Consider the following 12562-nt stretch of genomic DNA (forward strand, 5'->3'; position numbering starts at 1 on the left):
CGAAGCACAAAAAGGGAGTCTTTGCAGTTAGTGTGTCTGTATGTGTGTATGTATGTGTGTGTGTGTGTGTGTGTATGTGTGTCCGTCTGTTCCACTGATATCTCAAGAACCATACATCAATTTTTGATGAAACTTGGTGCATAGATGCTCTGGGCCAATGCGCAGATTTGATTAGGTTTTGGTAAAAATCCATGCATATTAATTACCTAATTTGCATGATAATTAGCTGATTTTTGGCTGTTTCATGACTGTTCCACTGATATCTAAAGAACCACTCATTGGATTTTGATGAAACTTGGCACACAGATGCTCCAAACTAATGCGCAGATTTGATTAGTTTTGGGTAAAAATCTGTGCAATATTAATTACCTAATTTGCATAATGATTAATCAATTTTCGGCTTTTCCACTGATATCTCAAGTACTAATCATCACATTTCAATAAAACTTAGTGTCATAGGACACTGCACAAACCTGAAAGTTTTTAGGGTAATATCAGTAGATATTAATTACCTAATTAGCATAATTAATTAATTTTCAGCTTTTGATATTTCAAGTAGTAATTGTCACATTTCAATGAAACTTGGTACATAGATGTCATAGGACACTGCACAGACCTGATAGTTTTTAGGGTAATATGAGTACATATTAATTACCTAATTTGCATAATTAATTAATTTTCAGCTTTTGATATTTCAAGTACTAATCATCACATTTCAATGACACTTGGTACATAGATGTCATAGGACACTGCACAGACCTGATAGTTTTTAGGGTAATACGAGTACATATTAATTACCTAATTAGCATAATTAATTATATTTCAGCTTTTGATATTTCAAGTAGTAATCATCACATTTCAATGAAATTTGGTACATAGATGTCATAGGACACTGCACAGACCTGATAGTTTTTTGGGTAATATCAGTAGATATTAATTACCTAATTAGCATAATTAATTAATTTTCAGCTTTTGATATTTCAAGTAGTAATCATCACATTTCAATGAAACTTGGTACATAGATGTCATAGGACACTGCACAGACCTGATAGTTTTTAAGGTAATATGAGTACATATTAATTACCTAATTTGCATAATTAATTAATTTTCAGCTTCTGATATTTCAAGTAGTAATCATCACATTTCAATGAAATTTGGTACATAGACATCATAGGACACTGCACAGACCTGATAGTTTTAGGCTAATATCAGTATATATTAATTAGCTAATTTGCATAATTAATTAATTTTCAGCTTTTGATATTTCAAGTAGTAATCATCACATTTCAATGACATTTGGTACATAGATGTCATAGGACACTGCACAAACCTGATAGTTTTTAGGGTAATATGAGTACATATTAATTATCTAATTTGCATAATTAATTAATTTTCAGCTTTTGATATATCAAGTAGTAATCATCATATTTCAGTGAGACTTCTAGGATTATGCAGAGACCTAATTAGTTTTAATTGGATATTAATTACATAATTTGCATAATGTTCCACTGATATATAAAGAACCACAAATTGGATTTTAATGAAACTTTTAAAGAGAACTATGCAGAAACCCAATTAGTTTTTGGTAAATATTTATGCTTATTAATCTCCTAATTAACATAATTAATTAACACTGATATCTCAATTACTGATCATCACATTTGAATAAAATTTGGTACATAAATGCTCTAGGACAATAGACAGGCCTGATTAATTTTGGGTTAAAATTTGTTCATATTAATTCTCTAATTAGCATAATAATTCATAATTTTTTTGTTCTGTTCTGTTCATATTAGTTACCTGATGTACATAATTAGTTTTCAGCTTTTCTATCAATATCTCATGTACAAGTAATTTTTAATGTGTCTTCAATACTCTCAGCACACGGGAGTTCTTTCTAAGCTTTCTTTGATTACTTTTTAGCTCCGCTGTCTGCTTTGTTGAGCAGAGCTTATCATATGAGTGATTGTCCAGCGTCCGTGTCAATGTTTTACTTTTTCAACTTCTTCTTGGAAACTACATGTCCGATTGCTTTGATATTACATATATAGGTACTACATGTGGACCTCTCTCAGTTTTGTTCATTTCGTGATGATATCTTAAATTCTCTAATTTTGGTGAATATTTTTGTCATTTTTGGTAAAAAGTGATATTTTCTTGTTAAAAACCACAATCATTTATGGTGAAAAATGATATTTTTGAATTCTTGTTGAAAACAGCAAGTCCCATTGCATTGATACTATACGTATTGTTCATTTTCTAAATATTCACTAATGTGAACTTTATTTTCATATTTCTGAAAATTTATGTAAATGTCTGAATTTTTAATTAAGCAAATATAGTATATCATACAAATTTTGTATGTGCATTTTCATTAGATGAAAACTACAATGGCAATGTTTTTATTGTGTAATGTTTGATTTCAGACTTATTTGCCAGGCTCTGTGAAGAAAACTCATTTCCATCAGGAGCTTTTTGTACTATTTTGGAAGATGTGTGACGCAAATAAGAAATTCTTGTACTATGTACTAAAAAGCAGTGATGTATTAGATGTCTTGGTTCCTATATTGTATCATTTGAATGATGCTAGAGCTGACCAATGTAAGTAACCATGGTGATTCCAACTTAGGTGAATCCAGTTACTACGTGTGGATTTCACTGTTTGCAAGTTGCATGTTTGTGTCAGTCACTATGTGTGAATCAAGCTTTGTCATAAAAAAAAACACTTGTACACGGTGGCTACTAATATCCAGATGATGGGGATCTGCATTTCTGTTTGATTCAATCATTTTTTCAATTTGTATATATAAATTATAAATTATTTATTTCATAAATTTCACATTTGGCTATACCACTTGATACCAGAAGTCTGGAATACCAGAATGATTAGAGAATTGCATAGAGAATAGAAAACAGAGCTAGGAATGTGAAATGAGGCATTGAATAAATTCACTAAGTGTCAGCAATAGTTTTCCATTTTTAGTCCTGAATGCCTATTTTATTAATTATTTTACTTTCAGCTCGTGTTGGGTTAATGCATATTGGTGTGTTCATACTACTATTGCTGAGCGGTGAGCGCAATTTTGGAGTCCGTTTAAATAAGCCTTACAGTGTGAGAGTACCCATGGATATACCAGTATTTACTGGCACACACGCTGATTTCCTCATTATTGTAAGTATTTCTAAACAATGTAAGCACTCCCACAGATTGCATTAAAGAGATAATATGGATAATTTAGAATATTCTTGTGAACATTTTATGATATTACATCTTGATAAAAAAAGTAAGGTATAATTTATCTTAAAATAAAAACATATCAATATTCATTAGATGTAATAATAAAAAATTGTAGTATGTGTGTACCTCATCATATTTATGAATATGTACATGTAACTCTAAGCAATCATTCAATGAAATAACAATACATGTATTTTTGATTGAGATTTTGAATGATCTTATTACTGAGTTTCTTTTGTTTTCATTCAGTCTAGCTCTGTTGCCAGCATTGCATGGAGTTGTCTTTGCTACTTTTCACTGAAAGGTCTTAACATTGTTATAATTGTATTGACAGGTATTTCATAAGATTATTACGTCTGGACATCAGAGATTACAACCATTGTTTGACTGTCTATTAACGATCATTGTCAATGGTAAGTATCATGACACGACAGAAATAAAGAAAGAAAGAACGACATTAGAACCAACATGATGTGATAGCACAATGTATTTTATGCAGCGATATGTGAAGCCTTTGTGTTAAACATATTGTTCATTTAATGACATTAGGACCAACCATGGTACATGTGTTTCATTTCTGAGCTTTGACCAGCCACCTGCTGTGATAGCACAATGTATTTTACAATATTTATCTTTATTACAATGATGCGAGCAGCTATTGCATTGAGCATATTGCCCCCAAATAAATATGTCATTCCTGTTTTGGTATCTCATAATATTTCTTTCTTTTCAATTTCAGTATCTCCGTATTTGAAGAGTTTATCAATGGTGTCTGCAAATAAATTACTACACTTATTAGAAGCGTTTTCAACACCATGGTTTTTATTTTCCAATCCAACCAATCATCATTTGGTTTTCTTTCTGTTAGAAGTTTTCAATAATATTATACAGTATCAGTTTGATGGTGAGTTCATTTTACTTTACCCCTTCATAACCTTTCACCACAAAATTTTTAGATGTTTCGATTTAAAACTTGATTAGATTGGAGATTGAGAATGAATGTACCAAAATAATGAATGTACCAAAACCATTCTCTCAGCTTTGTTGTCATTCTTGGAGCACATTGTATACTTTAAATATCGCACAAACATATATTATTATACATCTGTCACCATAAGTTACAGCGAGCTGTAAATTTGCATTATTGCACTGGGTATTTTCATTCTACCATATTAGTGGTGAGTAAAGTGAATTCCAAATATGGAATGATTATGCGCATAAGCATCCTCTAATAATAAAAACAAATATGGCTGCCCCCAGGGTTTTGACTGGACCCCACACAAAAAAGTTTGCTGATTCTGTTCTAAATTTTTTTAGCTCCGCTGTCGACTTTGTCGAGCGGAGCTTATCATATGAGTGATTGTCCGTCGTCGTCCGTGTCAATGTTTTACTTTTTCGTTTTCTTCTTGAAAACTACAAGCCTGAATGCTTTGATACTTGGTGTATATGTACCTTGGGTAGACCTCTCTCAGATTTGTTCATTTCATGATCATATTTTCAATTCTCTAATTTTGGTGAATATTTTGTCATTTTTGGTATAAAGTGATATTTTCGACTTCTCGTTAAAAACTGCAAGTCCAATTACTTTGATATTACATATATAGGTACTACATGTGGAGCTCTCTCAGATTTGTTCATTTTGTAATGATATCTTTAGTTCTCTAATTTTGGTGAATATTTTTGTCATTTTTGGTAAAAAGTGATATTTTCGACTTCTTGTTAAAAACCGCAAGTCCAATTGCTTTGATAATACATATATAGGTACTACATGTGGAACTCTCTCAGATTTGTTCATTTTGTAATGATATCTTTAATTCTCTAATTTTGGTGAATATTTTTGTCATTTTTGGTAAAAAGTGATATTTTTGACTTCTTGTTAAAAACTGTAAGTCCGATTGCTTTGATACTATACATATTGTTCATTTTGAATGATGTCTTCAGTTCTTTAATTGAAATGTGCATTGCTAACAGCGGAGCTATCTCAGCCGACAGGCTGCTTGTTAACAATATGATGCATTTTTTTGTGGTTGCTAACTGTATTGAGAATGGGTTGAAAATGTCTGTTTTGGGTTAAATTGTGTTTTTAAATCCAGGTACGGAGCAATAGCAATAGGGACAGGCAGTTTTGGAGGTCAAAGAGAATAACGCAGACATACATATAGATGTCTTGGATCCATATAGGGGGTAGTTTATTACTAAAGCACTATGAACTAAGAAACCAGTGTTTTCACAAGGTATATGCAAATTTATGCAAATGCTATGTAAATGTGAACATGCTGACTTTGAAAACACTTGTAACGTACGTATCTAAAAACTACAGACAAAACTAATGGACTAAAGTCCCCCTTGGAGTTAAAAAGAGACACACTAATCAACCTGGGTTGATTGTTAATAAATGTTAAAAGGAAAACATAGTTCAACCTGTGTTGGTTCTTAATAAAGCTAATACAGCAATCAACCTATGTTGATCATTGTTAGAGTAAGAAAGAGCAATCAACTGGCCTTGACATTGCAAGAATTAGAAATAAAAGAAATCGCACACCCATGGTAAATATCATGACTTACCCATGTGAAAGAGGGTGGGGTGAGTGGGAGAGAAAAAAATGACGTCTGTGGCTGGCTTGGCAATGCGAACTGAGTACTAAATTAAAAATTGCCGGCAAATGAATAATTTATTTATTTATGCTAATAGGGCAGCATAGTCCATATGATTGGTCACAATTGAAATATGCAGATTTGACCTTTAAATCACTGACCTCCCTAAGGGCCTACTAGCTCCCCTGTATTTAAAACTCGTTAATGTATTAACTTTGCCTTAAATCCAGGTAAAATCCGACTCGCAGATGTCATAATAAAATAAAATAACGTTAATAGACTATGTCAAAGTATAATATGCATCACAATAGTATTGTCTCCGTAATTTCTGGGAAAAATGTTTTTATTGTAATGGTGGTGTGGTTTTTGTATGGATGAGCGGAAATTGATGGTGGAAGTCCAACGAAACTTGACAATATTGATGGGCGCCTGTCTTCTTTTGCCAAATGCACTTATTCCCAGAATTTTCTTTCTCTTAATCTCGAAATGTATTCCATTTTGTTTTGATGAAGTCATCTCCACAGCTCAACGACGGTCGGCATTCAAACATCTGAACTCAAGACCCCCCCCCCACCGCTTCGTCGCGTCTTTTCATGCAGGGTCAAAGTTCTTACAGAGTGCACAGTGCTTACAGAGTGCCGCGCTTTCTCCAAGCATTCGTTCAGGGACATTAGGTCAATTATTCTCAGGACTTCAGAATCTCCTTTCATTATATTGTCATTACGGCCCACTTTTTTCGTCAAGGCATATGTGTTTCTTCAGTTGTACAGATGTATGATCCTGTGTCTGTCTCGTAGCTCTTTGGTGCAACCTACAATCAAATTTCGCCCTAACAATTTCATTTAATAGTTGAACATAGACATGCTTTATTCCCGGTCAGAGTCAGTCACGTAAATAATAGGGTTGGCAACATAGGGCTATGATTCCACAGCTAACTCAGAGTCGGACTCTGTCATGGAGCTGTCACTTTCGATACAGTATGCACTAAAAATCCTGTCTTCTCTTTGGTTATGATAGGAACCATGTTCTCCTTTTTACTCCATGTGGCATTGTTGTATATAATAAATAAATCTCTGGATATAAAATAGCTGATGTGTTGCGTATGAACGGCGTTTGTGAAATCGTGGAGGTAGCTCCATGGTGAAAGAAGTACACAGGAAACGAAACTACTGTTAAGCTCCAGTGATCAATCAACATTAATTAAGCAGGATTTATGTAAATTAAACAGTTAAACTAAGACCGTGGCACATGTGTTTGTTTTTAATAATTTTAATCCTAGTTTATAAGGTGTTCTACTCACAATAGAATTTTGAAATTTTCGCTCAAGAACAAGAACGTTTTCTGCTTTATAAAAAGTTAAAAAAGTGAAATTTCACCTCTAAATGCATTTTTCCCTGCAACGCCACCTTAAAGCAATTGATGGTTTACATTGGCTTCTATTTGAAATGTGTTTCTAATAGAACAAGTAAGATGATCATCTTTAAATTCGTTTGAATGTACTGATCTGGAAGGGTTTATTGTTATCTACTGTTTTTACCATCAGGAAATGCCAATTTGGTTTACACCATCATTCGTAAGAGAACTGTCTTTCATCAGCTAGCTAACCTGCCAACAGACTATCAGTCAATTACCCGTGCTCTCAGCAGACGTAGGAAGTTGTCATCAACTGGTTCTACTATCGATGCTGAGCCTATTATGGAAGGAGCCATTCCTGCAGCTGAAGCTGAACCAGGAACACTTAAAGCTACATTGGCTGCTACACCAGGTATGGACTGAATAGTAGGAAAGCATGGGTGGTACATATTCACTGCAAACTGAGATGGATTAACAGCACTGCAATTAATGTTACTTTATTGATGATTTGGACTAATGGTTGATGATGGAATGAGTATACACAAGTTGCGGGAAATTTTTCTTATATGTGATAAATGTTAGAATTTTATTTGCTAAATACTGCTTTTAAATCTGATATCCTTGAATTCACTCTTGTTCCAAATCACAGCGAACAATTTCTCACAAATCACACATATCCATACCATCAGTTATTAATTTAAGTATTAGTCCCAAAGCACCAATAAAAATGCAATGGTTGAATGACTAACGAGAGTCTTATTTGGCCTTCTTCTCTAAAACTACAGAATGGATCTACCCTGAATTTGGTCGGCGATAAAATACCAACTTGGTATTGCTTTAGTGTGAATGAATTCTTTTAAGAGCTCTAGTTTAGACTTGACATTGAACCACAAGAAATTGATAGTGCTTGATCTGAACTCAGTCTGCTCTGTCATTTACAGATTAGGAATTAATGTTTAAAGGGATGATGTCATCATAACTAAATGTCAATCACACACAACATGACTGGCTGCTTTGTTGATAAGAGCAGAAAAACATGTTCATGTATAGTTATGACGAAAGTATCTCTTTTAATACAGCATGTACACTAGATACATTATAATTACATTGAATTGTTTATGAGGTTGATCTGGTTGTACACCACATACGTATAGATATGAATGAGTTTGATGAAATATATCTACCAAAAGTTTCCATGTCTAAATAGAGAAACAAGTATGGTAATCACAAGGCAACCTATCTCAACCAAATATTCCAATATAATTTGTATCCACTGCACATGAAATGCAGTTGAATTCTTGTTGTGTCTTAAATAGGAGTTTTATTATTGTTTTAAATTTAAATCTATTGTTATTATTGTTGAACAGAAACATTTTAAGAATGTCACAGAATTCTTGTGCAGTTCATTCAAGATAATATGGTTTACAGCTTTGTTAAAAAATCGCTTGCTGAAAGACTCTGCAGATAGCTGAAATAAAAGCATCAACAAAGAATAACATACAGTACATCCTATCTTAATTTTATTAGGTGTTGAAAGGATGACTGAAAGGACCGAGTTAGGGGCTCCACCAACTGAAGCATTAGCTACAAATGGTGCTACCCATGCTGTTCAGCCACCCGATAGCCTGCAGGTAAGTTAACATGTCATGTACATCAGTAATATTTGGATCATTATAGTCACAATCCATATAACAGTAAATTATAGTAAGTTAAAAAGTTCTCCACATTAGACAAATTATAGTATAACTATTTTTAGCTGCCTGGCAACTCAATAACAGTATGCCCTCTTTTGCTGGTCCCCTGGGTCCCCTGCGAAAGACTAGTAGAACTAATTAGCCATTGGATTCACATGTCTAAGTGACCTAATTTTAAAGCATTTTTCAATCTCCGTAAGACAAGTCTGTATTCTGTTATAACACCATCCCCATTCAGTCTGCCTGCTTAAACTTCATATTTGAGATGGTTCTGGCATTTCTCACTATTCCTGTGCAAAGTGAAAATAAAACTGTTATATTTGTGCAATCTTTGCAAGTCAAAGAAAACTCCTGCTCTATATATACCGGTAATACAACCACAAGCTTATGCGCCGACATCAGGAAATAGAACATGGAACATGATGGACATGATGGACCAATTAGAATACTGGAACGATCACTTGTTACCTGCTTCTTGTGGCTGAACACTTGAGGCGTAAACCAGCCAATATATGGCATCTCAATAACAGTATGCCTTCTGAGAGGTCACTTATATAAATAGTAATAACAATTGATATTAAAAGCACAGTCAGCTCAGGAGCCAATCAGCGACAGCCTTACTGATGACAATTTTGGTTTCTAATTTCCCGAGAAAGTGTTCTATGTTCTTCTTGTAATAGGTGTTCGTATGCAAGGTATTTTTCCACACAAAAACAATTAATTTGGCCAAATTTCATTAGTGATTGGCTTAATATTACCCCAATGGATCTTCTGACTGTGAAGGTGTGGTATTTTTTAGTCCCCGTTTGGACGAAGTCCAAAAACAGGGACTATTAATTTAGGTTCCATCCGTCTGTGCGTCCGTGTGGCCATCCTGGGCCATTTCTCGGACATCGGACACCCTTTGACCGATCTCGTTCAAACTTGGCATACAGACAATTTATGATGACCTACATATGCATGCCAATTAAATATGGCTGATTGACAGCCATTTTGTCCTTCAAATTTGCTAAATTCTGATATATAAACGTGTCCGGAACTGTTTTTCGGAGTTGAACAGGGTGATTTCAATCAAACTTTGTATGGCGATCATGCATATTGGGTTATAGTTGCACGTCACTTTTTTTTCGAGATTTGGTTCAAGATGGCTGGGCACCTATTTTTTTTTTTTTTTTTCGTTTTCGTGCTGATTCCTCCATAAGATATGGCCTGATTCAGTTCAAAGTTTGTACATAGGTACTATACTTCAAGATAACACAAAACCATGTTTTGTCTTGAGATTTGATCAAATTTGTCGAAATGGCGGCCATTTTGTCAAAAAAACGTAAAATATTATTCTGTAACATGTCCGGAACTGTTTCTTGGAGCTGAACGGCATTTTCAATCAAACTTTGTATGTTGACCTTACATATTAGATTACGGTGCAAGCCATATTTCTTTTGGAGATACTTGAACAACAATACCCGACTGGCTGCGTTTTTCTTTTATGCTATTTCCTCGGTAAGATATAGTCCAATTCAGTTCAAAGTTTCTACGTAGATACTATACTGACAGTAACACAATCTATAATCTGTGTTAGTGTTGGTATTAAAAAAATATTGATCTTTCATTTCTACATGTACATGTCACTTGTACTTAACATCTACTTCGACTACAGCTAATACTTAGCGGGGACTATGCATTATCAATGCTTGTTTTCTGATATGTGGGAATCTGAAAAATTTGTTTCTCAACTTGTCTTTATTCAGTTTCAAGCCATATTCAAGATGGTGCCCCCATATAGTAAATTTATACGCCAGCTGATTGTTATTAGAAGCTACATTTGTCATTATTAAACATTATTAAACAGGGAGGGTTACTGAATTTGGATGATTCCATATTCTGTACATACTTGTATATATTACCGTATATTCTTCCTCCAAAAGATTTGTTGAATGTTTTTTATTTTTACTGTTTCTTAAGTATACAAAATAAAAGTATACACATTTTTACCAATTCAGTGTTCTTGTGAAAACAAATTAATGTACAATGTGAAATGAACCAATTCTATGAATAGCATAGAATATATAAATGTTTTTAAATCCTAAATGATTACTCCTTTCTTGCTCACATTTAATGATAGAATGGTACACAAGTTGGTCTTACATTTCCCCAGGTACAGTTGAATAATTATATTCGGTGTATATTCCAGTTACTTGCCTTGTTTTATCCATGTATTATCACCTAAACATAAACTCCTACATCTTACCTACCCTCATTTTCATTTCCTCCCCGTCCTCTTTCCCCCTCCTCTTTCCCCCCTCATTCCATATGTTAGTAGATACTCTGCTATTACTCATTTTTGTCGTACATCTATGAATCGCTGTATTGAATAACCACCAACATATTTATCAGCTGTTACCCATGTTCAACCATAGAAATGTACATTGCACACAATATTATTAAATACTCTGAATTTTTCAAGTATACTGCATCCCTAATCAGTAATTGCCTGTTGTCTACTGTGATATCATGTTAACCAATATTGGATGCTAGAATTTCCAGCTAGATATCCCCCATAATTACTTGTTATATTATCGCATGAGACTTGTCGCTAGTTATTGATGTTGGTGTTTTGTATAAAAGTATATGTACTGCAAAATAAGAGAAATACAGAGCATGTGAAAACAATATTTTATAAATGTGTGAGTCAGTTTACAACCTTGTATCAAATAAATAGGTTTATTTTTTTTGCCTGATCTTTTATAAAGCTTAATTATTTTCATCGTTTTAAGTTAAGGAAAATATTATCATTATTGGTTCACCCTTTATTATTATTATCTTATTTCATGTGTGATTGCAGGCTGGAGCTGGTGCAGTTAGTGCTAGCGACACAGAGAGCTCAGCTGCTGAGGAATATAAACCTCGTAGTAGAGGAGATAGTTCATCTGTAAATAGTAAACCAACCAGTCCTACGACATCAATACCACTTGGTGGTCATGGTATGCTACGTAGGGCTGGATCTACTGCCAGTGATACATGGAAAGCTACTTCTGATTGGGTAAGTTGTCTTGCATATATAATGAACTTATTTGCATATGTTCCTTCATGCTCAGTCAGTGTAACAATTGTAATTTGCATGAGACAAATTTTCGAGAGACTGAAAATCACAAAATTTGGTAGCAATGACGATTTCTCTGAAATGCTACAAAATGCTGTGTGAGTGATGAATGCCATAAAATCCTGATATCATGAAAATTGTTAGTGATGAAAATTAGATTGTTTACAGTACATATGTTTGGTCATTTGACTCAACTAGCACAGCGATAAGGATTTTAATGTTTTGGTTAAGAAACAAAAATTTCAAAAGCTCTGGTAGACATTGAGAATTACCACTAACTTACTTGCGTTTTCTGGCATTGCAGCAGTGAACTTTTGAGGTAAAACAGTCTCTAGATTGGTTTAACAACTTATGTAATATTTGTCTATCAGGTGCAGTCATGGAAACAGAAGTTACCACTACAGACTATTATGAGACTGTTACAAGTATTGGTGCCGCAAGTAGAAAAAATATGCATTGATAAGTAAGCACAACATTTTTATTAAATTGTCATTCTTCATCAGGTGAGAAATCATCAGGCGATACTTTGGGGGAAATGGATAGTACATTATTCTTTGTTAATGAATTCTATTCATGTGATTT

The 12562-nt window shown here is 33.8% G+C and overlaps 1 protein-coding gene across 5 annotated transcripts in view; it reads left to right on the top strand.

Annotated features, from left to right (window-relative positions):
* The window catches only part of LOC100374703 (protein HID1-like), a 40437-nt gene that overhangs the window by 21401 nt on the left and 6474 nt on the right, over positions 1-12562 (top strand). For 4 of the 5 annotated variants that reach the window (XM_085502570.1, XM_006823934.3, XM_085502571.1 and 1 more), the window contains 9 exons: positions 2427-2601; positions 3021-3172; positions 3573-3651; positions 3978-4142; positions 7377-7598; positions 8714-8817; positions 11003-11035; positions 11723-11920; positions 12352-12443. In XM_085502570.1, coding sequence (XP_085358696.1) covers positions 2427-2601; positions 3021-3172; positions 3573-3651; positions 3978-4142; positions 7377-7598; positions 8714-8817; positions 11003-11035; positions 11723-11920; positions 12352-12443 — 1220 coding nt within the window. The remainder of the gene's footprint in view (positions 1-2426; positions 2602-3020; positions 3173-3572; positions 3652-3977; positions 4143-7376; positions 7599-8713; positions 8818-11002; positions 11036-11722; positions 11921-12351; positions 12444-12562) is intronic. The other variant, XM_085502572.1, reaches the window with a different exon arrangement.

Source organism: Saccoglossus kowalevskii, chromosome 8 (assembly GCF_978046115.1).
Source record: "Saccoglossus kowalevskii chromosome 8, keSacKowa6.1, whole genome shotgun sequence".
Taxonomy (NCBI): domain Eukaryota; kingdom Metazoa; phylum Hemichordata; class Enteropneusta; family Harrimaniidae; genus Saccoglossus; species Saccoglossus kowalevskii.